At 43.2% G+C, this 27,755-nt stretch overlaps 1 protein-coding gene across 1 annotated transcript in view; it reads left to right on the top strand.

The window, feature by feature from the left end:
• SNTB2 (syntrophin beta 2) overlaps positions 1–27,347 on the top strand; it is a 71,984-nt gene extending 44,637 nt beyond the window's left edge. The window contains exons 3-7 of the mRNA XM_084756963.1: positions 7,122–7,332; positions 11,866–12,008; positions 17,820–18,016; positions 22,088–22,272; positions 23,753–27,347. Coding sequence (XP_084613089.1) covers positions 7,122–7,332; positions 11,866–12,008; positions 17,820–18,016; positions 22,088–22,272; positions 23,753–23,845 — 829 coding nt within the window. The 3' untranslated portion in view covers positions 23,846–27,347. The remainder of the gene's footprint in view (positions 1–7,121; positions 7,333–11,865; positions 12,009–17,819; positions 18,017–22,087; positions 22,273–23,752) is intronic.
• Positions 27,348–27,755: the final 408 nt, after the last annotated feature.

Raw genomic sequence — 27,755 nt, 5'->3', positions numbered from 1 at the left:
GTATACATATTGTGATAATGATGGGTTATAATTTTCCTTCTTGTTCTATAGCTATTTGTGTTTTGTGATTACTTTGATTTTATTAACTTTGTGAAAAGTATGTGTAGATTCAGTGTTAGGCCAGAGATTTGTCAAAGTGGGGGTGACTTAAAAAAAAAACAACCAAAAACAAACCTTGTTCAAAGCCCTAAAGACAGGCCTTGTACAACATGCTTTCATTCTGTGGTCTCTGATCTGAATGCACCCAGGTTCCTAAGCAGAGCAGGATAGAACATGAAGCACATAGTAGCACATGCCATTAATTCCAGCACCAGGGAGGCAGAAGGAGGCAGATATCTGCAGATATATGAGTTCAAGGCCAGACTGAGCTACCTAGTGAGTTCCAGACCTGCCAAAGCTACACGGTGAGACACTCTTTGGGTGGGGGTTGGGGGGGCAGAGTATCAGACAAATCCTGAATGACCTTCTTGAGCATATAAGGCTCAAGATTAAAACTTCTGCTCAGAGCGGTTTACATACTATCTCAAGAAATTGTAGTTCTCTGGGCATGGTGGCCCACAGCTTTAATCTTAGCACTTAGGAAGCAGAGGCAGGTGGATCGCTGTGAGTTTAAGGACAGCCTGGTCTACAAAGTAAATCTAGAATAGCCAAGGCTACACAGAAAAACCCTGTCTTGAAAAACCAAAAGAAAAAAAAAAAAAGAAAAGAAAAAGAAATTGTAGTTCTTAATTTTTTTTATGTTTATGTGTTTATTTATGTAAATATGCAGAGGCCAAAATTGGAGTTAAAGGCAGTTGTAAGCTGTTTAAATGAGTGCTGGGAACCAAACTCAAGTTCTTTTTTTTTTTTTACAATTTTCTTTTTTTTTTTAATTAATTTATTCTTGTTACATCTCAATGGTTATCCCATCCCTTGTATCCTCCCATTCTTCCCTCCCTCCCATTTTCCCCTTACTTCCCTATGACTGTGCCTGAGGGGGACTTCCTCCCCCTGTATATGCTCATAGGGTATCAAGTCTCTTCTTGGTCAAACTCAAGTTCTTTGTAAGAACATCAGGTGCTCTTGACCTTGAGCCATGTCTTCATTCCAAGAAATTGTAGCATAAAGTGTCATAAGTGAGACAGTTACGGTAGCCCTCACCTGTGATCCCACCCCTTGGGAGGCTAAGACAGGAGAATCTCTGTGAATTTAAGGCCAACCTGGGCTACAGAGTGAGTTCCAGATTAGTCTATGTCATACAATAATCAGTTTCAGAAAAAAACCACAAAGGTGCAAAAAGCCTTAATACATCTAGTGGTAAAACAAACCACACACACAGAGCCTCAGGCCAAGAAGGGTAGACATGCTAAACCCTATAAATCATTTCTGAGAATAGATGCCTATGTTGTTGCTGATGCGGCCAGACTCTGGAGAAAAGAGCAAAGCATAAAATATTTCTGGAGAACGGGGCTTATTGGGATGGGGAAAGAAGGCAGAATGAAGGTGATTACAACTTGATAATGAGCTAAGCGTCCTGCTGCCTTTGTCTTCTATTAAGATGTCTGTTAAAAAGAATTGCTTTAAAACTCATTCTCTTTGGTCCATTTATATGCGAGAAACATTTTTTAAAAGATTTATTTATTTTAAGCCTGACAATGGTGGTGCAGGCCTTTAATCCCAGCACTTGGGAGGCAGAGGCAAGTGATCTCTAAGTTCTAGGCTAGTCTGGTCCATACAGTGAGTTCCACGACAGTCAGAGCTACACAGAAAAACCTTGTCTTGAAACAAAACAAAACCCAAAAACAACAAAAAGGTTTATTTATTATATGTGTGTGCATGTGTGTGTGCGTTCTGCCTGCATGTATGTCTATGTACCATATAAGTACTTATTGCCCACAGATGTCTTTTTGGTTTTTCGAGACAGGTTTCTCTGTGTAGCCTTGACTGTCCTTGACTTTCTAGACCAGGCTGGCCTCGAACTTTCAGCAATCTGCCTGCCTCTGCCTCCCTGAGTATAGGGATTAAAGGCGTGCACCACCATGCCTAGCTGCCCACAGAAGTCTTAGGTCCCCCTGAAACTAGAATTAGAGACATTTGTGGACAACCATGTGAGTGATTGGAGTTGAGCCTGGGTCCTCTGCAAAAGCAGCAAGTGCTCTTAACCACTGAGCCACCTACCTCCCTAGCCCCATATACTGAAAACATATGCTGTAATGGTCAGGTTTGAAAGAGCTCCTTAGAACCAAGTGTAGAGAGCAATTTGGAACTGCTAATATTGTAGCAGACTATCTGTATGTGTGTTTGTAGCTCAGGAAACTAGGACAGGGAACTCTAATCAGAGAGGGAGAAAGTGATCTTAAAGGAGCTATGAAATGGTAATGACTTACATGTAAAAGGAAAGTAGAAAGGGGAACTCAGTGGGGCAGAAAGGGGAACCAGCTGGAGGAGGGAAAAGGGGAATGGAGGAGGGTATTTGGGGAAGGGAACAATCGAGAACAAAGTATGACAATAAACATGTGAAGATGGGCTGGAGCGATGGCTTACTGGCTATTCTTCCAGAGGTCCTGAGTTCAGTTCCCAGTAGCCACATGGTAGCCCACAACCATCTGTAACGGGATCTGATGCCCTCTTCTGATGTGCATGAAGTCAGAGCACTCATACACATAAATGAGGTTTTTAAAAAAGTGCAAAGTTGCTATGATGAAACCCAGAACTTCCAGCTTAGCCAAAGTCAAAATACTACATAATATTGGAGGAGGGTGGGTGGGGACACACTTCATTCCAGTCAGATGATCCTCATACTTGGCCATGATGTGCTGTACAAGGCTGGCTCTGAGGTGGTTGAGACGAGGCTAAAGATTACTGCTGAAAAGGAATTGGTTGCTATTTTCACTTGAAGTATGTGTTGGTGCACAAACCTAGGGAGGCAGAAGCAGGGGATCTCTGTGAGTTCGAGGCCAGCCTGGTCTACAGAGTGAGTTCCAGGACAGCCAGGGTTACACAGAGAAACCTTTCTGTCTCAAAAAACAAAACAAATAAACAAATGTGTGTGTTTGATTTTAAAAGGAACATCCAGGCCAGGCGTGGTGGCGCACGCCTTTAATCCCAGCACTTGGAGGCAGAGGCAGGTGGATCACTGTGAGTTCGAGGCCACCCTAGTCTACAAAGTGAGTCTAGGACAGCCAACGCTACACAGAGAAACCCTGTCTCAAAAAACCAAAAAAAAAAAAAAAAAAAAAGGGAACATCCAGGGCTAGAGAGACAGCTAAACACTGGCTGCTCTCCCCAGGACCATTCATTGCAGCACCTATGGACGCCAGGCACACAACGGTACACACACATACACGGAAGCAAAACATTCAAACATATTAAATAAAATAAATCTAAGAAAGAAAAGAAATTTCTTTTTTTTTTAAAGATTTATTTATTATGTATACAGTGCACATTTGGTCACATTATAGATGGTTGTGAACCACTGTGTGGTTGCTGGGAATTGAACTCAGAACCTCTGGGAAAGCAGTCAGTGCTCTTAACTGATGTCTAAACATTCTTCCAAAGTGACTGCCATTTATGCTGAAGCCAACAGCCGCCAACAGTGTGAGAGTTTCAGTTGCCCCATGTTCTCACCAGCATTGACAAGATTTTCCATTCTGATGGGATTGTGGGGGGGATCTCTTTATGGTTCATCTTTCAGTTTTATGTAAAGTCTTCACTAAAACCAAAAGAGAAGCAGCTTGTTTTTATTATTACTGTTTTACTACTGTGATTTGGTTCTGTAATTATAAAGCTGATGGGAGTGTAACTATCAAATTAGCGAATAAATGAAGGTTACTACCTTTCCCCACCTCAAGTTTCTACTGCCTCTATAGATGCTTCTGATAATCCTGTGTCTTATTGTAAAATGTGACGACTAATTAATTAATGATGAAGTCCAGGGAGAGAAAATGAGCCCATTCCTTAGCATGCAGTACAGTGTCCTGTAGAAATGTAGCAATCTTAAGTTTTCCCTTTGCATTGGCTCATAGTACTGCATTTTCATTCTGACTGTTTTTCTAGAAAAAAGTAAACTTGAATTTTGTGACATATAAGAATTTAACTCACAATTTATATCAAAGACATAAACACATAGATACATTAACATGGTCTGAGCTGACAGTCCAGTGCTTCTGTCTACCTAAATATTGATTTGACTTGTCTGATCAAACTGGAATTAAATCCCCAGGAAATCCTCAGTGGTTTGACTAGAGTCCAAAACCTTTAACATTGTAGCTGCCTCTTCATCTCTCGGGTGGGCTCTGTTACTGGCAGACTGCCTCCATGTTTGTTATTAACAGGGTTTTTATTTTAATTTTACCTTTAAAATAGCTCATTTCAAGCATTGCAATGTTGCCTTTGTCAGTTTTGAGGACTGCTACAAGACAGACTCTTTTGGATCTTAGACTCAGTTCTGCTTGCGAGTGTATTGGATTTTATTTGTTTTTGTTGATTTGCTTTGTTTTTTTGTTTTTGAGATAGGATTTCTCTGTGTAGCCCTGGCTATCCTGCAACTCGGCTTTGTAGACTAGGCTGGCCTCACACAGAGATCTGTCTGCCTCTGCCTTCCAAGTGCTGGGATTAAGATACTTCATCTATTTGAATCTTTTTTAAAAATATTTTATTTTATGAGGATTAGTGTTTTGTCTACATGTATGTCTAGGTAAGGGTGTCACATCCTAGAGTTACAGATAGTTGTGAGCTGCCATGTAGGTGCTGGTTTTGGAAGAGCAGTCAGTGCTCCTAACCCATCTCTGCAGCCTTGGGGTTTTGTTTTTGTGGGGGGGCTGCGGTGCAGGGGAGGGTTATTTTCAGATGGGGGGGTTGGTGGTGGTGGTTGTTTTGTTTTTTTGGGGGGGGACAGTTTCTCTCTGTTTTAGCCCTGACTGTCCTGGAACTTGCACTGTAGGCCAGGCTGGCCTCAAACTCACCGAGATCTACCTGTCCTTGCCTATTGGAGTGCTGGGATTAAAGGTGTGTACCACCAACCCAGCTTCTCCAGTCTTGCTTATTGTTTTCTTAATTAATTGTAATTGTTTCTTATCTTTCCTACAATCCCTTTCCAAGAAGCTATACGATTTCTCTTTTCATAAATACTGATGATCCTGCCTACAAAGCAACTTCCTGCCCATTTCATTTGAGCCCTCTAGTTCTAGTGTCCTCTCCTGAGTAATGAGGCTGTTTTATTTTATAGCACATTTGTTTTCATTCTTCCAGTTATTTTTAGTTATGGTCTAATACAAGGATTTTTAGAGGCAATTTTCTGTTAAAGGACCTATCTGAGAGACTGTCTCAGGACTGTGTATGGTGTGAAGGATTTTTATTTGCTGTGGTCATTGTTTTTTTCCAGAAAGTAACTGTTTCGTGCCTAGAGAAGGCTGAACTGATTTCTATCTGTAGTACTAAGTAGGTCAGTAGGAGGAGTGAAGGAAATTTCTTGCCTGGTTCTTGCCAGTGAACTTCAGCATATGTCTAAAGAATGTTACGCTGGCCTCAGTGACAGAGCAGTGGGGTGGAAATAAATAAGCCTTGTAGAAAATGATCAGCCTAAAAGACATGCAGTCTGAACTGAGAATTGATTCTCCAACCAGTTTGGGAATGAGAATAGCTCCAACTCTTTCTAGGATGAGGTCATGGCAGTCATTGGCCACTGTTTGTTACAGTCTGATAATTATATCCTAAGCTGTCCTAGCCTAGGCTGGCCTCAAATCTTGTAATTTTGCCTTAGCTGCCTGAGAACAGGAACTGCCATGCTCAGCTAGACACTTTTTGGTTGGGGGTGTTTTTTTTGTTTGGGTTTTTTGTTTTGTTTTGTTTTGTTTGGTTTTTGGTTTTGTTTTGGTTTTGTTGTTGTTGTTGTTGTTGTTATTGGCTTGATTTGCAGTGGTGGGAATTTAGGGTCAAACATTCAACTACGGCATGTCCCCAGATTTTGTTTTTATCTTTTGAGATATAACTCACTAAGTAGCCCAGGCTGGCATAGACTTCACAGTCCTCCTGCCTCTCTCTGTGGTGCATGCTTTAGTCTCACTTTGAGGGATAGCCCTGCCACCAATTCCCTACCCAGTTAGGGATTAAATAGTAGATTGGCTGGGATTTGGCTCTCCTCACTCATTTTAGTTAGGATTTCTATTGTTGTGGTAAAACACTGTCACCAAAAGAAACTTGGGGAGGAAAGGATTTATGCCATCTTAGAACTCTCAGGTCACACTCTATCCCTTGAGGTGAATCAGGGCAGGAACTGAAGCAGAGGCCATGGAGGAATGTGGTTTACTGGCTTGCTCCCTGTGGCTGGCTCCCTCTTTCTTTCTTTCTTTCTTTCTTTCTTTCTTTCTTTCTTTCTTTTGTTTTTTGTTTTTGTTTTGTTTTGTTTTTTCCAAGACAGGGTTTCTCTGTGTAGCCTTGAAGGTCCTTGACTCACTTGTAGACCAGGTTAGCCTTGAACTCACAGCAATCCGCCTGCTTCTGCCTCCCAAATGCTGGGATTAAAGACGTGTGCCACCACCGCCCAGTTCATCATTGTTTTTTTAAGGGAAAGTTTCTATGTGTAGCCCTGGCTGTCCTGGAACTGGCTCTGTAGACCAGGCTAGCATCTAACTCAGAGATCTTCCTGCCTCTGCCTCCCTGGTGAAAAATATCAGTTCTTTTAGCTTTCTGTGGTAACATTAGTCTGTAATCCCAGCACTTAAAAGATGAAGGCCAGATCAAGGTCATCCTCAGCTATATAGCAAATTGATGCCAGCCTATATGAGACTCTGTCTTTCACACACACACACATATAATATATATACAGTGTGTGTGTGTGTGTGTGTGTGCGTGTGTGCGCATACATGTTGATGTCCTAGCAGACACTGGTTGGTTCTGTTTCTTTGACATGGAAATTAAGGCAAAGTGAAGTGTCTGGCTATTGGCCATTCCAGTACAACACCAAATCCAGCTGTTAGTCTCAGTTGTTGTCCATCCATTTTCTCTGGAGTTGGACTCTGTGGAATTACAGTGTTACTATTTGAAAAACAATATTAGAGGAGATTTGCAGTTAGTATGTTAACTCTGGTTGGTGTGATGACTTGGAACCTAGCTCATTTTTCTCTTTTTCTCTCTCCATACAGATTGATAGAGCTACATTCTCCTGATAGCAGAAACACTTTGATCCTACGCTGCAAGGATACAGCCACAGCACACTCCTGGTTCGTAGCTATCCACACCAACATAATGGCTCTCCTCCCACAGGTACTGGCTGAACTCAATGCCATGCTTGGTGCAACCAGTACAGCGGGAGGCAGCAAGGAAGTCAAGCATATTGCCTGGCTGGCAGAACAGGTAGGTGGGAGGCAGAGCAAGGGTTTTACTCATCCCTCAGGTAGAGTGCTACCCTTACGGCATATTTTTAGGCTATTTATATCTATACATATCTACATATTCAATTAGTATGTCTGTCTGTGTCTGTGTCTGTGCTTATGTGTGTGTGAGTTTAAGACATGGTCTCACTGTGTAGACCAGACTGGCCTTGAGCTCACAGACAATTGCCTGCCACAACTTCCTCAGTGCTGGGACTAAAGACATGCGCCACCATGCCTGTCTACAGATAACATCTATAGATTGTGTAGTGCTCAGTTCCTAGATCTACAAAGCTTTGCAACTCCTCTGTTAGTCTCTTATTGTTCCTCCCACCCTTCCTTTCTGCCATTTAGCTACTGCTTTCTAATCATCACCCCAGCAGCGGAATTAACCTTCATGGTATCATCACAATATAATTAAAAGAAGTTTCCTGTTACCATCTGTCCTTCTAAACAGCTTTCCCTGTGCCTTTTGTGATTTAGGACTAGGATCAAGGGACTGCAGGGATGTCTTTTCTGGAGCCGGGCATGGTGGCACACACCTCAATCCCAGTACGCAGGGAAGGCAGAGGCAGGCGCATCCTGTGAATTCAAGGCCAGCCTGGTCTACAAAGCGAGTCCAGGATAGACAAGGCTACACAGAGAAACCCTGTCTCAACCTCCAGCCTTCCAATCTACAAACTAACTTTATCTTCATTGTTTGGGATTAATGGCATGTACAACCACGCCTGGACCTAAACTTTTCTTTCCTGAAACTTGCTGTCCTGGAACTCAGATCTGCTTGTCTCTGTCTCCTGGATTAAAGGTGTGTTTGTATTCCTTCTAGCCGGGTCACAGGGACCTAGAAGGTCTTTGGATGTGATCTCTTGCCAGAGCAGCCTTGTTCTGAATAGAAATTCCTCTACATGTGGGTGTGCATATCATGGCACTCATGTGCAGGTCAGAGGACAACTTGAAGTTCTTTTCCACCATATGAGTTTCTGGGAATCAAACTCAGGTCATTGTCCTGACAGTAAGCACCCACCCAACTTCTGACCTGGGTTGAATCCTGGGAGCCCTCATAAACATGGGAGTAACCAGCTCCACAGTGCTGTTCTCTGACCTCCATATCCACAATATTTTTTTAAAGCACTGCCTTCGAAGGGTGATGGTGGCATCATGCATCTTTAATCCCAGCACTTGATAGTCAGGTGAACTGCTGTGAGTTTGAGGCCAGCCTGGTCTACAAAGTGAGTCCAGGATAGCCAATGCTACACAGGGAAACCCTGTCTTAAAAAACAAAAATCATAATTTAGTGGAAATTTTCATTTTTAAAAATAAGATTATATAGTTCCATTGTGGGTCTTGGGGTTTGAACTCAGATTGTAGGGCTGAAGCAAGCACCCCTCCCTGCTGAGCCATCAGGTGCTGACTGGCCTTATAGACCTGATAACTGATACGCTTCCACCAGATTGCAGCTAGCCAGAGATGAGAGTCTTAGAAAACTAGGATGTACTGGTCCTCTCACAGGCTACACTTCATTTCTCATTGCTGAGATCAACTGTAGGTTTTGATAAGAGAAAAGAGACCCAGAAGTGTGTGCTGGTGCTTGCCTTTAATCCCACCACCCAGAAGGCAAAGGTAGGCAGATCTCTGTGAGTTCAAAGCCAAGCCAGAGTGAGACCCTGTCTCAAAAGAATCTAAGACCCCGAGTTAAGTGCTCTCAGCGTACGCCGGGCATGCTGGTGTATAAGAAGTTGAGACAGGCGGGTCTCTGTGAATTTGAGGCCAGCAAGGGCTACATAGAGCCTGACTCAAACAAAACAAAACAGAAGGCTTAGGCCTCTTTGATAGTCTTAAGTGTATGTTTAAAATACTCTGCCACAACCAAATTACCGTCAGAAGTCCTTCTCTCTGTCTCTCTCTCTCTCTCCTCTTTCTTTCTTTCTTTATGTGTTTGGATGTTTTTGCCTACATGCCTTTGTTTTTTCTGAGACAGGGTTTCTCTGTTTAGCCCTTGGCTGTCCTGGACTAGCTTTGTTGACCAGGCTGGCCTCAAACTCACAGCAATCTGCCTGCCTCTGCCTCCTAAGTGCTGGGATCAAATGTGTGCACCACCACACCCGGCACCTACATGTCTTTGTACCACGTAAATAACCAGTCTTAACAAAGGCCAAAAGGAGCACATTTTTTGATCCACTGGAATTACAAGATGGTTACAAGCTGCCACAATCAAAATCAGGTACTTTGGTAGAATGGCCAGTCCTCATACCACTGAGCCATCTCTCTAGTCCCCTTCAGAAGTCTTCAAGAAAATAAAAGATGATTCTTAAGACAGCTTTCAAGAGACTACACCAACTTGAATTCTGGAGGCAGTCGGGGACAGCCTGGAGGGAGGACAAGGGTTTTAATGGCAGGGCTTTCTTGAGCATCGTCTTCTCCATTTAGGCCCTTGATCCTTGACGTGTGAATAGGTGGCTGGATAGTAGTATTATAGGGGAAGGGGGTCTGCTATATCGTGTCTTGTTTCTAAATATCTATTTGGAGTTTCTACCCCAGTTTAGACTGTTTAGTTCCCAAATAAAAGACACAAGGACCAACCGGGATGGTGGCGCACGCCTTTAACCCCAGCACTCAAGGAGACAGAGGCAGGCGGCACTCTGTGAGTTCGAGGCCAGCTGGTCTACAAAGCAAGTTGAGGATAGGGAAGGCTACACAGAGAAACCCTGTCTTGGGGGTGGGGGAGAGACACAGGGACCGTTTCGATTTATACTATGCTTTAAAGCTATTTCTCAGCTACACACCCCAGGTTACTTACCATAATGGCTCTGCCTGGGCTGCTTCTGTTCCCTCAGGCCGTCCCTCATGGCCATGTGTTCCTGGTCCATCCTGCCCTGTGGCCATTTCCTTCTCTCTGGCTTCCTCTTCTCTCCCCCTCCTTGTCCCATCTCAGAGCCCAAGCCCAAGCTCTGCCTCTTTCTCTTCTGCCCAGTTATAGGTTTCTAGATATTTTTATTAACCAATCAACTTTAAATTGGGGAGCAAGGTACTTGTGTACATGAGAATTTACTCATCTGGACTGAAACCAGATTTTGGGGCCCAGTATTTAGCATTTGAATACATAGCGCCAGACCAGTCCCCAACATGACTTTTTTCCTAACTGACCTTTATGTAGATAAACATGTATATTTGAAACCAAAACATGTACTTCCTCAATGTAGCAGAGAACTCTTGCAATTGCCCAGAATGAGGCCCATGCTTAAATCAGAATATTAGAAAGACAAGCTACATCATGGTCAACATTGACTTACTATTGTGCGTGTGTTTGACGTATGTATAAGTGCAGGCTTCTGCCCTCCACAGTGAAAGTGTGGAGCAGTCAGAGGAAAATTTTTGGGAGTCAGTTTTTTCTATCTACCCTGGGCTCCAAGAAAGAGTCAAACTCAGGTTGTCAGGCTTATATGGCAAGCACTTTTAAAATAATGAGCCATCTTATTGATCCATGGTCAACATTTTAAAAAATAGGCTATAACTTATTTTGTTGTTGTTGTTGTTTGAGACAGGCTTTCTCTGTGTAACTCACTTTGTAAACCAGGCTGGCCTCGAACTCACAGAGATCTGCTTGCCTCTGCTGCCTTCTGAGTGCTGGGGTTAAAGGCATGTGCCACCATGCCTGGCTGGCTATAATTTGCTATAGCATACAGAGTTGTGCTGTTTTGTAATGTATTATTTAAAATACTAATTAATATACATTTTGTGTGTTAGATTGTAATGCACAATATGTTTATTAACTGTAGATTGGATATTTTGTTTTTTTGTTTCTTGAGGCAAGGTCTCACTATATAACTTAGTCTATAATTGAATTCATAGAGATCTACCTGCCTGTGCCTCCTGAGTGCTGAGATTACAGTCGTGCACCACATGATATCTGGCTTTCTTATTGTAGATTTTAATCAAAACATTGCTGTATAGATTCTGCAGTAGAAGACATGAGTTTCCATCTTGTTTTTTGTTTGTTTTCTTTATCTTTTTGGTTTTTTTTCAAGACAGGGTTTCTCTGTGTAGCTCTGGCTGTCTGGGACTCACTTTGTAGACAAGGCTAGTCTCAAACTCACAGTGATCCACCTGCCTCTGCTTCCCGAGTGCTGGGATTAAAAGTGTGCGCGCCACCATCACCCAGCTTTCCATCCTGTTCTTAAAAGATATCGTACATTTGACATCCGGAAACTTTTAACATTTTGAGCATAACAATGTATATTAATTAGAAATGGTAATGCTCAGTTGTTATGGAATGGGGTAAAATTGTCAAGTGACTAAATAATACCTGTGACTTGTTAGGCGTAAGATTTTCAAATACACCGCCCATCACATCTGCTGACCTATGGAAGTCACCTGATTGGGATGATCCTGTATCTCAAGTCTGTAGTGGGGAAGTAAAACAAAGGCTCCCAGTGTTCGGCCAACGCCCAAGTCACTTCTGCACAAAGCTCATCGTTTTTATGCTTAGCTCTGATTCTGGATCTCACTGCTGTAACAGGCAAAACTAGATGGTGGAAGGCAGCAATGGAGACCTGTTCTCATGGCTGTGACTGAGAAGGATTTGCTGCTTTATGATTGTATGCCATGGACAAGAGATGCCTGGGCATCACCATGTCATAGCTACCCTCTTGTGGCCACAAGGTAAGATTAAAAAGAAAAATGCTCTAAGTCTACTAAAGATTCATGAAGTGAATTCTACTGCCCTTGATGCCTAAAATAGCATTTAAGAAGCTAACATAGACAGAATGTTTTTCCCCCAACTTACTGATCAGTCACTTGTGGTATTTGTGTGTGCTTTTTAAATTATTGAAGAATTGCTTAGTCATGGAGATAATAGGAGCTTTAGGGTTTTGAGGTGATTTTGTTTTGTTTTTATTATTGACTGTAACTGAAAACCACTGAAATTGTAGCAACCTTTTGAGTACGTTATGAAATAACTTAAACCAGAATGTGGTACAGTGAATAAACCACAAATAAGCCGAAATATCTTTGTAGCACTCATTGCAATGAAAAAACATATAGCCATAAGCATTGCTTTGCCCTGAAGCCACAGAATGTTCCCTACGTCACAGATACTAGGAGTTGGGAGGAGAACAATTGAAAACGTAGATTTGTGTAAGGGTCTTTTATTTGCCAGATATAATTGTCATGTCCAAGGCTTTCTGCCTCTGTCTGTTAACCTAGGCCTAGGATGTTTTCAGCCTCTGAGACTTACTGCTGAATAAGCTCACCCTTTCTGGCTGGCTGGTTCAACTCAATTTTTCTGGCCCAAACTCCTCTCTAAGATGACTGATTCAAACTGGCTTCTCTCAGCTTCTGACTGAATTGCTCTGCTTGGCCTCAAACTAACTCTGGCAGTCTGTTCTAATCTTCTGGCTTCTTCTCATTCTCTGGCTTGTTGTCTGGCTTGTTGTGTTTTTACCTGTGTCTCGCTTGTTTTCTCTTCGATCTGTCCCTATAAAATTCTGGTAAAACAGCCTTCTCTCTCTACTGTACCCTACTCTACAGTCTCAACTCTACTGTACTGCTCCTAAGTGGCTTCACTTTCCTGTCTGTTTTCAGAGTTGGGCATGCCCTATCTCTGACTCATTCTGTCACATCTTTCTCTGATTTATCACTTTGTCTGCCCCTCAATTAAATATCACTTTCAAATGGATGCTTCCTTCTACAAACTAACTTTAACCTTCATTGTTTTGGATTAAAGGTGTGTGCTAACGGTTTGTCTGTATTCCAGCCAGAGGGGTTAAAGGAGTGTCATTCCAGCCAGATCACACAGACCTAGAAGATCCCTTGTCAGAGCATCTATGTTGCTAAAATTCCTCTACGTATTTGGGATGTCTTAAGAGATAATAACTACAACTAGAAACATAATTCAAATTTAGTTTTACTTGGATTTTAAAGTCAGGTGTTGCAATAACTGAAAAGGCCTATGGGCTGTGCTTTTGGGAATCATTCAGAAGTTTCTCTCAATGTAGTAAACCAAAATCTATGAGAAGTCACAGTGTTCTCTCCTGGACATGAAGTTGCCATTTGTCCTTGACAGAGAGAACAAGTGGAAGACAGTCTGGTGGTTTCACTAAAATGGGGTTGAGAGCCACTCAGGAAAGTACTTGGTAGTGAAAGAGGGAAGTGATGGAGCCATCCCCTGTGCCTCACAGAGAAAGAACACTGCATTTTTCATGTTTTGCACAACAAAACAATTACATTTTGTTGTTTTGTTTTGTTTTGTTTTTAACAATTATATTTTGTGACAGGCTTTCACTGTGTGGCCTGGCTAGCCATGAGCTTACAGAGGTCCACCTGTCTCTGCCTTCCAAGTACTGGGAGTAAAGGTGTGCTTCTCCACAGGCAACATGGCAGCATTCTTTTTTGAAAATAGAATTTTAAATTGTCATGTAGCTTTTCTGGAGTTTCTCTAATGCAGAGCTGGAGCTCCTCAGTCACCAAACAGAATGAAAGGATCTCCTGGCCTTTAGACTAGGATGGTGTGCTCTCCCTAAGTCTACCATACACGGAGGGCAGAAGCGTCTTGTAGAAGACTAAGTTTAAGCATCAGTTTCCATGACCTCACTGAAGTAAAACTAACTTGACATTAAAAAAAACAAAAAAACAAAAAACAAAAACAGAACAAAACCAAAAAAAAAAAAAAAAAACCCTGACATCATCTAAAAATATCCTTCTGTGCTTGTGCACAGTGCCCTTCACAAAACCTGAGCTTGGGTCACCACCTTTAACCCCAGCGCACGCTTTTACCCCCAGCACCTTTGAGGCAGAGGCAAGCAAATTTCTGAGTTGAGACCACCTACAGAGTGAGTTCAGGTCCATCAGCGCTACACAGAGGAACCCTGTCTCAGAAATCAAACAGACAAACAAAACCAAACCTGCGCTGCTATCACCTTATTCTCCTTACTCTGCCTCATGTGCACTGAGAGCAGAACAGGAATCCTACAGAAACAAGGATGTGTTTCCACAGTTACAATTAGACCAATTAACATGCATTCCAAAGATGTAGAGCACTCTAAATAAGTCTTTGTTCCATAATCTAAAAATTACAGTCATCCCATAAACAAGCAGTTTCTGTCCATTGGATGTCACTCATCAAAGGACTTTACTAGTAAGGTAAATAAGGCAGTTGTGTATTTAAGGAATAGGTCTGCCCAGAGCCTTCTCAAGTACGACACCAAAACACATACAGTGCCAAGCATGGTGGTACATAACTGTAATGCCAGCACTTGAGAAGTAGAGGCAGTAAAACCAAGGTTGGGCTGGACTACATGAGAGCCTGTGAAAGGAAGGAAGGAAAGAAAAGAAAAGCCACGTGAGACAAAAAGGGTCAGACAAACAGTGTTTGTACTTGGAATAGCATCCTCAAGGAAATGAAGCCAGAGGGGCTGGCAGCCAGCTCAAGTTGGTGAATTACTTGCTGTATAAGCAGAGAGACCTGGGTTCAGATACCCAGGACCCTGCAAAAAGCCAGGTGTAGCTGTGTCCCACTCCTGGGGAGCCAGAGACAGGCGGGTCCCTAGAGCTCACCACCTGCCTGCCTGCCTGCCTGCCTGCCTGGCGGAGTCAGGGAAAGACTCTCAAAAACTAACATGAAGCTGCTGTACTGACCTAGACTTCACATGCACGAGTGCACACGTGCCCAGACGCATACACACATGTTCTTTTCAATGAACAGACAGGAAAAAAATAGCAGAAACACATACGAAAGGAAAAGAGAGATCTTGATTGTCTGTAAAACTAAGTAGTCCCTGATATATTTAGAATTAGTTATGCTTCTGATTTGAAGATCAAGTAACAGTGTTAGATTGGTGTGAGTTAACAGAAGCTAAAGATTTTGTTGAATTACACATTTAGATTCTTAGAAATCGAAATGCCCTCCCCCCCTCTGTGTGTGTGTGTGTGTTTTCTGTCAATACATGACATTTTTGGCCAATGAGGAATTAAGTAATGATGCTTGGAGGTGTTGAAGGGAATTTTTATTCTAGATCTTTCCTAAGATCAAAGCTAGGTCTACAGCACAGGCGCGAAGATGTTGGTGCGCTAGGTGCCCTGGGTTTTGCTGTAAGCCTCTGACCGGGAGAGGCAGAGCCCAGGGACGGCGTGACTGCTGTGCCGTGTGGACAGCAGTGAGAGTGAGCTTTGGGACTAATATGGCCAAACTGCTGACGCTCCTCTGCGTGAGCTCATCCAGCTTCCCACAGAACTGTGGGTGTGGGTGTGGGGGGCCTTTGTCCCAACCGATGGCTGCTCCCCAAGTCCAGCAGCTGGTTTGAATTAGAGCTCCTCTGACAAATATTTCAAAATCAAATCTAGAAGGAAAATATCCTCCTATACTTGTTATTTTGTAATGTCTGACATGGGATTACCAATCAAACCAAACATGGCACTTTCCTCTGTACTCCATCTTACTTGGATTGTATGTAACTTTAAAACTTAACTCTTTCCGAGCTAGGTCATGTTCGCCTGGCATGTAGTTCTATAGGGATCAGTTTAGTAGCAAGCTTCTCAGAGGTACTCAGAAGGCAAGTCTGTAAGTTTGAATGTATCTCATAGTAATACCAAAATGTTACTTGTGGTTTTCACTGTGCTGACAGTTGCCCTGGAGATAAGTTAAAGTGCTGATACCTTTACGTGTTTCAGAGTAACTGGTAACTTTAAATATTCTTTTTTTTTTTTTTAAGTATGTATTTATTATGTATACAGTGTTCTGCCTGCATGTACACCTGCAGGCCAGAAGAGGGCACCAGATCTCATTATAGATGGTTGTGAGACACCATGTGGTTGCTGGGAGTTGAACTCAGGACCTTTGGAAGAGCGGCCAGTGCTCTTAACCTCTGAGCCATCTCTCCAGCCAATATTCTTTATTGAAATATTAAATATTAAATACTAGAGACTCTGTTTGGAGCAGGGAGACTGCTCAACTAGTGAGAGTGCTTGTTTCTGATTCCAGCACCCAGGTAGAAAGCCAGGCCTCTCACACCTGTGCCTGTATCCCAAAGCTATAGGAGTTGAAGACAGAATTCTTAGGACTTTCTGGCCGTCTGCCTAACTCCAGACTCAGTAAGAGACACTGGCTCAAGGGAGTAACGTCACAGAACACGCGTCATAGGCCAGAACACCTCATATCCCTCCTCGTAAGTCCAGGTGCTCAGACCCACACATGGCACATTCACAGCACAAATTGTCAGTTTTTTTTTTCATCTTAACCTTGGAATATTCATCTTTTTAATATTCTACATGATGAAAAAGGAATTATTAAGCTGAGAAATACTTGTACTTCATTCTGAAGTATGATCCACTGATCCACACTTCAAGGAAAAGGGCCAGTGTCACTGAGTTCTGAGCTGAGCTTGAACTGTTCTCATGACCCAACAATTTCCACTTGGAAAAAGGGCTGATTAAGCACTTGGGAGGCAGAGGGAGGTGGATCTTGTGAGTTCAAGGCCAGCCTGGGCTACAAAGTAAGTCTAGGACAGCCAAGGCTACACAGAGAAATCCTGTCTCGGAAAAAAAAGGGGGGGGGGCCTGATTAAAAAGCCACCATGCTTTAAAATGACCGAAGTATCTGTCACATAAGGAAAATACTGGTGCTAATTTTTACCTGTGACAAAATTGTGCTGTTCAAGGAAAATTATAATTCCAGATCAAGTTTGGGTGCTACTTATATGGAGAACCATAAAATCCTCAAAGGTCATCCATGTGGTTGGTCACAGGACTTCTTCCTAGTCCTGAATGAACATGCCTTTGTTGGGGTTTTTGTGGTGTTTTGTTTTGTTTTGAGACAAGGTCACTTTCTCCTGGAGACCAGAAAAGGGTAGCTGAAGAGATAGGATTGTTTTTGTGGGTGCTGGGAAACAAACTGGAGACTTTTAGAAGAGCAAAGTATGTGCCTTTAAAAGTTAAGCCATATCTCACCAAGCTGGCCTAAAACTTGGAATCCTCCTGCCTCAGCTGCTCAAGTGCTGGGATTACAGTGCCACATTTGGATGAATTTTTTTCTTACTTTTTGGGCTTTGTTTTTGTTTTTATTTTTTCTGTAAATGGGTGTTTTTTCCCCATGTGTGTCTGTGCACCAAGTGTGCCTGGTAGCTGTGGCGGCTGGAGGAGGGCACTGGGACAGTGTTGAACTGCTGTAGATCAAGCCCAGGTCCCCTGAGCAGCAGAGTGGCCTATCTAGCCCCTGGCAGAATTTTCTGCATCTCTTTTTTGTTGGTAGGTATTTTCTTTATGAAGACAGTATCCTGCCCCCTGTGACACCAGGCACTATTCTGTGGCATTAAAGGGCAGAATCTGTTTCACAATATTATGATGTGGCTTTGAAATGCATTCATTTAGAAACTGCTGAAGATTTTTATGAGTCTCTGCTTACCATGAGCATAAACGCAGGGCATTTCCTAACAGCAATGCAGTAAGTACCTTAGCTCTCTGTCCTGTTTGTGCTCCTAGGTTGGTTCATTCAGGTTCTGGATGTCGATCGCCTTCCCTCGGCTCTGACCTGACCTTTGCTACCAGGACGGGCTCTCGGCAGGGCATTGAGATGCATCTCTTCAGGGTTGAAACACATCGGGATTTGTCGACCTGGACCAGAATACTTGTTCAGGGTTGTCATGCTGCTGCTGAGCTCATCAAGGAAGTCTCCCTAGGTAGAGATGCTTTTGTTTGACCTTTCTCTCTCTCTCTCTCTCTCTCTCTCTCTCTCTCTCTCTCTCTCTCTCTCTCTCTCTCTCTCTCTCTCTCTCCCCCCTCTCTCTCCCTCCCCCTCCTTTCTTCCTGGCCCTGACCTTAGATTTCTGATAGTAACTTTTTTTCAATACTTACTTTTATTGACGTATGTGCAAATGTGTTTGTGTGTATGTACCACATGTGTGTAGGTGCCCCTGGAGACCAGAAAAGGGCAGCTGAAGAGATAGGATTGCTTTTGTGGGTGCTAGGAATCAAACTGGAGACTTTTAGAAGACCAAAATATGTGCCTTTAAGAGTTAAACCATGTCTCTTGCCCTCTAACAGTAATTAAGTAAAACTGCTCAGATTTAAAGTAAAACTATTGTTGTGTGTACCAAGAACAAACTGGGAGCTGAAGTGGTGATGGCAGAAAGAAATCTGGTGTCTGTCTCACCAGCAAAGCTTTCCCATGCCTGCCATGTGGCATTAAGCACCATACTGCCACGTGGCTTTTTTTTCTGTCCATCATTTTAATCTACATTTAATAGTGTAAGAACTCAGGCAGTAAAAATTAGATGCACTGACTATAGTTAAGATTTGGTATCTAAGGTATGGCTAGAAATCCTTAAATACAAGCATCTGGCAATATTATAGCTACAGAAAATAAAGTGTTTGGAATATGAGCTTCTCTCCTCAAAAGTTTGAAAATGTCCAACACTCCGAAGTTGGTTGCGGCTCAGCTATGGTAGCGCCCTCTGGCGGCTAGTCCCTGCTGGCTGTCATGGTCCACTGTGGAAGTGCCCCCTGGCGGCTAGTCGTTAGGAGCTTGGTGTTGTTTCACATATACTCTGTTAACACACAGGTATTCCAGTTTGACTTTCAGTTTCTCAAAAACTAGGGTCAGTGTGGCTGGGACATGAATTGCAGCTCTTACATACAGCCAATGACTTCAGCCCCTCCTTCCCTCTCCAGGTGACTCACTCACGACCCAGTTAAATGCCTGAGCGCAGACATTATCCATCCCCGACATTCATTAAATCAGCAAATACTTGCTGAGTACTTTAGTATTTACCAAGAGCTGGGTTTTATTATGAAGGAGATAAAAGTAAATAAAACTTGTTTCGTGTCCTTGACCAAAGAGCTATGGGAAGAGCACAATGTCCTGTGGCTGTCTGTAATTATTAGGTTGTTGATTAGACTTGATAGTGTGGCCTTTCTTACACCATTGACCAGGAATGCTACCCCAGCCTTTCCCTGACCTACTCCCTTCGAAGGGTTAGGGTTAGTTGCCCTGCAGTGCTCAAAAGAGCCTGAATGAGTTTCTGTCTCTGTCTCTTTATGTGTGTGCGTCTCTCTCTGTCTCTGTGTCCCTGTCTCTCTGTCTGTCTATCTGTCTGTCTCTCTCTCTGTCTCTTCCTCCTTCCTTTCCCTCTTGCTCTGTTTCTATTTTGCTCTAGGATAAGGTCAAAGAACTCTTTAGAAACACTGAAACTCCCTAAACTACAAGGTAACAAAGTAATTGCTTACAGAGTAGTAGAAGCAGAATTTGTGGTGTAAAACATCTGTATAACTAATAATACCAGTCTTTGATTTTAAGACATACAGAGTAGGGATGAGAATGTGGAGCTCAGTAGTGCCATGTAGAAATGAGCTGTGCTGGCCCGTGTGTGTGTGTGTGTGTGTGTGTGTGTGTGTGTGTGTGTGTGTGTGTGTTTCCAGTGCTGAGCAGGTAAAGGACAAGGACCCCTCCAACTCACTGGCCAGCCATCTAGCATACTTGGTGAGCCCAGATCAACAAGAGACCTTGTTTCCAAAAAATAAGGTGGGTAGCACCTGGGTAGGAACAGTCCCCAAGGTCTTTCCTCTCTCTACATGGATGCATCTGTGTGTGCAACACACACGCACACGCACACACACAGTACAAAACAGGTAACACAGTTGGTTATATGCATTTCGTTGTGACACTGACTGACTCCTGGCTTTAGTGTGTCTTTCTACTCAGCAATTCCCCTACGATGTAAAAAGGCCAATGTCCCTTCCACTTAGGAGCTAAGACATAGTAACCAGAACAGTGGAAAGAAAACTAGATTTGTGGGGATGGTAAGTGTCATGGAAGTAAAAGAAAGTGTGTGTCAACAAGAGGAATGGTGATGACATCAGCTGGCGTGGATTAGACTGAAGTTAACATGCCCACCACAACTAGATTAAGTGGCTTTTTTTGTTTTGTTTTGTTTTTATTTTTGAGAAAGGTTTTCTCTGAGTAGCTATGGCTGTCCTGGGCCCCAAACTCACAGAGATCCTCCTGCCTTTGCCTCCAGAGAGCTGGGATTAAAGGCGTGTGCCACCACCACCCCGCTGTGTTTACTTTTTTAGCTAACATACAAAATAATAGATTCCATTTTGACTTTTTGTTTGTTTGTTTGTTTGTTTGTCACGTGTGTCTGAAAGGCCAAAGGGAACAAGGGCTTCTTCCATAGTCACAGCTCTTCTTATTGTGCTGGGCCATCTGCTCCCCAGAGAAGGCCATCCCCAAAGGAGGACGGGCAGAAGCCTATAAGTTCCTATGAAGGAAGACTAGGGAAATAGACACCGACGCCTCATGTAATTCAGTTGGACTTAGCAACTTGGAGATAATCAGTGCCTGTGGGGAGAGAGACACTTAATGTTGGGATGACAGGAGCAGGTCGCAAAGTCCGAGGGGTGATGGGGCAGTAACTCTTCAAGAAGTGTGCTGTGCAGAGAAGAGAAGGTAGTGCTGTAAGAGAGTTGCTGGTTGCTGAAGGTGCAGTCCCCAAACACAGAGTGTTTGCCAGCTATGGGTTCAATCCCCAGCACCACATAGGCAGGTACAATGGTGTGTTGCTAATTCCAGCATGTTCTAGTTTCCTTTCTATTGCTACGATATGGGGGAAAGGACCTATTTAGCTTATACTTCCGGGTCATAGTCCACCACTGAGAGAAGTCAGGACAGGAACTCAAGGCCCTATCTTACTTTATATATTTTGTTTTATTTATTTTTACATGGATGAGCACTTTGTCTGCATTTATGTCTGTGTACCATGTGCATGCCTGGTAAATCCCCTGGGTCTGGAATTACAGATTGTTGTGAGCCTCCATGTGGGTACTGGGAATCAAACCTATCTCTTTAGAAGAACAGCCAGTGCTCTTAACCCCCGAGCCACCTCTCCAGCCCCTCATTTTATAGTCTCAGTGTAGCTCAGGCTGGCCTGTGTAGCCAAGAGCTTCAGTTCCCTATGTCCACCTCTCAAATGCTGTGTCCTAGTCACCTTCAGCTGTCAACCTGACATAGTTAGAGTCATCTGAGAAGTCTCTGAGAAGGAGTCTCAATTAAGGGACAGCTCAGATCAGACTGGCGTGTGACCATGTCTGTGAGGGACACAATTGATGACTGATGTGGGAGCGTCCAGCCTGTATAAGAAAGCTAGGTGAGCATGAACCCGGCAGCAGGTCAGCCAGCAGTGTTCCGTAGCTCTCGCCTTGAGTTCTCTGCACTTACTTTGACAGCACAGATACTAAAAGTGGAATAAATAAGGGCAGATTAGCATGCTCCTGTGCAAGGATGACATGCAAACTCGTGAAGCGGGTCTTTTTTTTTTTTTTTTTCCCCTAGGCAGGGTTTCTCTGCGTGGCCCTGGCTGTCCTGGACTCACTTTGTACACCAGGCTGGCCTCGAACTCACAGAGAACCGCCTGCTTCTGCCTCCCTGAGTGCTGGGATTTCAAGCATGCACCACTGTGCCTAACTTAAGACAAAGTCTTAAAAGGCCTCTTATTCTTCTTTAGATGTAGAGACAGGGTCCAACGTATTCCAGGCTGGTATGTACTTACGTACTCCTGATCTTCCTGCTTATGCACACCAAATGCAGAGTAATAAATCTTTTTCAAAGTTTATTTTAGGACCTTTTAAGCAGCTTAGGTCTCATATATTCTCAAGGAAAGATTGTTTTCCTTCTTTGAAACCAGAAGAGTTCTTTTCCACTTGATAACTGAAATAGGACTTCTATTATTTATGAGCTTTCTTGTCATTGACAGGCTGCACCTTAAGTGGCCAGGAGGTCAGATTCACTGTCCACTATGAGCATGGGTTCACTATCTCCAGAGACAGCGGAGGCTCCAGCAGCGTGTTGTACCGCTACCCCTTCGAACGGCTGAAGATGTCTGCTGATGATGGCATCAGAAATCTCTATTTGGATTTTGGTGGTCCTGAGGGGGAACTGGTGAGCATTTCTGAAAACCGTGGGCATGACGACACGCATGGGTCTACACAGCCTCTGTCTTTCACCTTGCTCCTGAGTTGTTTGCTTGCTTTCCTTTATGGTGCTGGGCAAGTGCTTTACCACTGAGCTACATCCCTGGCCCTCCTACTCACTGCTTTTTATCTCCTGTGTAGGAAATTATGACCTAACATTTGACATCCCATTAGAGCTCAGAAATTGTTCATTAGTATTCAGGATGACACTGGGACTGGGTTGTTGTTTTCTTTTCCCCACATTAGGAAACCATTCTCTTTTAAAGTTTTGTCTGAGAACTGGGGAGATAGTAAAGTATTTGTTCCACATGTATGAGGAACCTGAGTTCAGTCCCCCAGAATATCTACATTTTAAAAGCTGCTTGTAGGGCTGGAGAGATGGCTCAGCGGTTAAGCACTGCCTGCTCTTCCAGAGGTCCTGAGTTCAATTTCCAGTGACCATGTGATGGCTCATAGCCACCTACACTGGGATCTGATGCCCTCATCTGACATGCAGGTGTATGGAGATGGAGCACTCATATACATACAATAAATAAGTAAATCTTTCTCTTTAAAAAGCTGGATGTGTAGCACATGTGTGTAATCTCCAGCATTAGGGAGGCAAGAATGGATAGATCCCTGAGCCTGTTGGCCAACCACCCTAGCTCACATGACAAGTTCAAGGCCAGTGAGAGACCCTGTCTCAAAAAAGGCATGGGAAGAGCACTGTTGAGTCAGGGGAGATCCTGGCACTGGTCTTTAATGGCCCCAAAGTAGTAAGGACAGGTTGCTTCCAGCTCAAGCTTAACATTGGCCTTCCAGCACACCCCAAGCAAGAAAGGCATTGCCGCCAAACCTCATGGCCTATGATGGATCCCCAGGGTCCACCTGGTAGGAGAGAACCAAATTCCATAAACTGCTTTTGTTGACACATGTGCTGTGGTACTCTTGAGCTAATATAAACACACACACTAATAAATATAATTTAAACATAAGCATGTAGCTCGGTTAGTGGAGTGCTTGCCTAGCATGCACAAAACCCTGTGTTTGACCCCCTACACCACATGCATGCTGCTGCAGCCCTATAATCTCAACACTTGGAGATCCGGGCAGGCAAATCAGGATTTCAAGGTTATCCACAGCTATGAATAAGTTCAAGGCTCCACTGGGCTACATGAGACTGCCTTAAAAAAAAAAACAAAACAGTGGGACATCTCATCTAAATTTATCTAATAAAGTATGTGTAGGGCTGGAGAGATGGCTCAGCAGTTAAGAGCAGTAGCTGATTTTCCAAAGACCCCTGGTTCAATTCCCAGCACGTACATGGCAGCTCACAACTATATCTCAAGTTCCAGTGGATCCAACTCTTTCACACAGACATACATGTAGGACACACACCAAATGTATATAAAAATAAGGAAGGAAGGAGTGTGTGTGTTACAGTGATAATCTATGTCCTTTCTCCACAGACTGTGGACCTGCATTCTTGTCCAAAGCCAATTGTATTTGTGTTGCACACATTCTTATCCGCCAAAGTCACTCGCATGGGATTGCTTGTATGAGCAGCAAGAGTCAGGGAAGAGCTTTGACTGTCACAAGAAGTATTTCCACCTCAAAAAAAATGAAAAATTTAAAAAGCAACAACAACAAAGAAGCACAAAAAGAAGCCCTTGCTCTCCGCCATCACAGTGCCTTCCCGAGGACCTGCAGACCTCTGCTGGACCACAACAGGGTTTAAGGAAGGGCTGACCTTTCCCACACAGCCTTGGTCAGAAATTCTAGAACTATAATAAGTTCCAAATCAAAGCTGTCGACTTATCTTCTCCATAATGTGATCTCTTAAGAATTAGGTTTGTTTTCCCTGTTATGAAGGCTGATGCTTTGAGGTTCTCCTTTTCTTCCTGGCCTTAGCCTTGCGCTCTCACTAGGGTAACTGTCGCTCCCTAGGTGCTAGTGTGCAGCAGCCGTCCCTCAGGCATATCCCATTAGGTTGGTTACACCACAGTGTTACTGTCTTTACCTTGGAAATGTTTGAGCACCGTCCCCAAAGGTCCTTGCACCCACCCTGACTCCGCTGGCCCCAGCCTGTCCCATACTCCACTCTAGTGCCAGCTCTGCCACTCATAAGTGCAGCCTTTAGGACTCAACCTGCAACATCTGATTGCCTTTGCCTTCAATCCCCTTTTTTTGTGAGTCCAAGTTGAAAAGCAAGTTGGGCTGGGTAGTGGTGGTGCATGCCTTTAATCCCAGCACTCAGAGACAGAGGCAGGTGGATCTCTATGAGTTTGAGGCCAGCCTGGTCTACAGAGTGATTCTAGGGAGCCAGGGCTACACACAGAGAAAACTCTTGTCTTGAAAAACTAAAAAAACAAAGAAAGAAAGAAAGAAAGAAAGAAAGAAAGAAAGAAAGAAAGAAAAGCAAGTTGGAAACCACTGCTTTTCCTTTAGTTTCTATTGAGTTTATATTTGGTAGGAGCCAGGGGATGGTCTATGGTTTATTTGGAAAGATCCTCATTTTCAGCTAAGCCATTTCTTATTGCTTACCAAATGTGCCTTTGGTTAGGGTCAGTGCAGCTTTGTTAGTGACTGTTCAGATGACTGGATCTCACTGCCATTCCAGGGCTACCATCTAGTTTTGAGATCAGTTCCTTCATAGCATCTTTCAGGGGTGGCTTTGTGGGTCAAGTTAGCTTTGCAGCACAGACATCATATGGAGTGGCACAGGGCCCTGTGAGGCCAAGAAAGACCCTGGCACTGGTCTTTTGTGGCCCCAAAGTAGTAAGAGCAAGTTGCCTCCAGGGTTAACACTGGCTTTCTAGTACACCCTCAGTGAGCAGCTGATGAGAGAGACAGCAGTTTTCACCTGCGTTTGTCCAGCATGGCCAACTGTCACCATGACTCAGCTGGAAGATCATCCTCAGCTTGTTTGTCCTGGTTTGGAAGGAAATAGGTGTGTTGAGAAACATTTGAAACTCTCTCTATATATAAAATACCCAGATTAGCACAGCCCTCGAATCTGAACCAAAAGGAAACAATTTACAGTTTTCTATGCTCTCTGAAAACATGTCTAGAAATAACTCTCATTTTCTAGATTTCTCTGGAGTGCTACACAAGGATGTGCTGTTTCAAATAGGGTAGAGGGGGGAAGGAAAGAAAAAGGAGCTGTTGATGCAGAACCTGAGCTGTGGGGTTTGAGAGCCTTGACTGACAGATTAGCCAGAGGAAAGGAGAGATGCCCAAGCCAGGGTATGACCACTGTCCTCACTGTCCATGAGTCAGGCCTCCTGCTCTGCACTCAGACTAACAGTATACAGAGCCTAGGGGGCAATGCATCAGATAGGTGTTAGAACACCAAAACTGAATGTTCGATCCACTTAAAACTGTAAATTAAAATTTAAAGAACAACTTTTAAGAACTTTAAACAAATTTAAAAATTTTTAAAAGTCACAACCTCAAGATTGGTTCCATCCATGGTACTTCATCAATTCAAAGAAAAAAAAATATGTCTAGCTCCAAGTACAGAAAACAAAACTACAGCAAGAAACCTCAGGCAAAGAGCTTGTCCGCTCTTGTTACTCTGAGCAACAAATGGCTCGGGCTTCAGTTGTAGACTTGCAGTCTTCTGTGTTGCTGTGAAAGGCTAACTCACCAGGAAGATTGGCAGGAGCGCCTGCCACCCTGTTCCTTACAAGAACTGTAAGCAGGTATGATGACTGGCAGGTAAGGTGTGCATCTGGTTTGGCTGAGGACTGTGGCCCTTAGGGTTTTTAAATGCTATCATTTGGGTGGTCTTACGGTGATTTATTTGTCAATAGCAGCCCCAAGAGCAAGGGTCCTAAGCTGCTTCTTTCAGAATCTGTAGCAGCCCCCTAGACATGTGGTCAATTAAGTGTATGGAATTTTCAAACCACAAGTGGAATGCTTTTTGTGAGTTTGGGACACCTTGATACACACCCATATTATCAATTTTGTACTCTAATGCCAAAATATAGCAAAATATTTCAAATACTAACTAAAAATGCACATCTTCCATAATTCACCTCTTTTATGGAATCAGCTAAATTTTCTTTTTCATTTTGAACATTGTTGGGGATGTTATGGGCTCCTCAGTGAGAAGTGGACAGGAATACCCCCCTGTTCAGATGGACCACTTCCTAGGCATCTTTGAGTTCCACACAGTCCCAAGCCAACCCTGCGTATGAGAAACCTCCTCTCCATAAGAAAGAGGACTAACAGAAGCTCATGTTATCAACAAGCCTTGTCTAGAAATTGGTATCAAATATTTTATATAAAGAAATGCTCGTGTGTGTATATGCTGTATTTATTAATAATTATAACTAGAGTCACCGATTTGTAGACAGTTTCGGGTTAAATATTGGGACATGTATGAGCGATCAGAAATGTTACTTTAAATGCCATCTGCCTCGTTTGAAGCCATGTTTAGCACTTTTTAGACTAGGGTAAGTCTGATAGTGCCTGGTGGGGTTTTTGTTTTTTTGTTTTTGTCTGAACTCTCAAAGTTTGTTACTGGAAATTATTTGGATGGTAAGAGAGATTGAATTATTTATTTTTTATATGCAGAAAAATCTCTCTAACCAACAAATAGCTAACATTGTTACTGGTTTGTTTGTTTTCCTAACTTATTCTCCTGAACAGAATGGTAGCAAAGCTTTGTTCAGCTGAATAAATGCACTTAGCTGATGAACCAAAATTTATTATTTCAAAATAAGAAATTATCTGTTATCACCAAAAAAAAAAAAAAAAAAAAAAAGGCAATGTAAGCAATGTGGAATCTGAACACAATTACCCCAACTCCCATAAAAAAGGTTCTACTATGAGTGATTTTAATGAACAAAAATAGGGGAGGGGACTGCTGATGTCTTAAAATTTTATAAGAAACTCAAAGTCTTCTTTAATTTAAATGCATATGGATTTGTTTGTTTTCAAAACCAGGGAAGATGCTGCCCATGTGTGTTAATGCAAATCTCCCTGCAAGCTTCTATGCAACTTGTATTAAAAGCCCTACCTGCTTTTGAAGTGTTCAGGGAAGAGCGGTAGACTCCAGCACTGTCTCTGTCCTTTTGTATTGTGTCTTGGACACCTACCTGGATTATATTTTACTCTTCGTTGGTTCAAGCTATTGATTGTACATCCAAGCAGTCTGCTTCCATTCCACGTGGCTGCTGGTAGCTCTAGGAGCTGAAATGAACTGGCTCCTTAGAAAGCTGGCCTCGACAGGCATGGTGGCGCACACCTTTAATCCCAGCACTTGGGAGGCAGAGGCAGGCAGATCGCTGTGAGTTCAAGGCTAGCCTGGTCTACAAATTGAGTCCAGGACAGCCAAGGCTAACACAGAGAGACCCTGCTTCAAAAAGCAAAAACAAAACAAAACAAAAGCTGGCCTCAGTGGTTAAGAGGGCTTGCTGCTTATTCATGGGACTGGAGTTCAGATCCAGTGGCCAAGGAAAGCGA

Source organism: Acomys minous (genome assembly GCF_964271855.1).
Source record: "Acomys minous genome assembly, chromosome: 14".
NCBI lineage: Eukaryota > Metazoa > Chordata > Mammalia > Rodentia > Muridae > Acomys > Acomys minous.
This window is presented reverse-complemented; position numbering and strand designations above follow the sequence as displayed.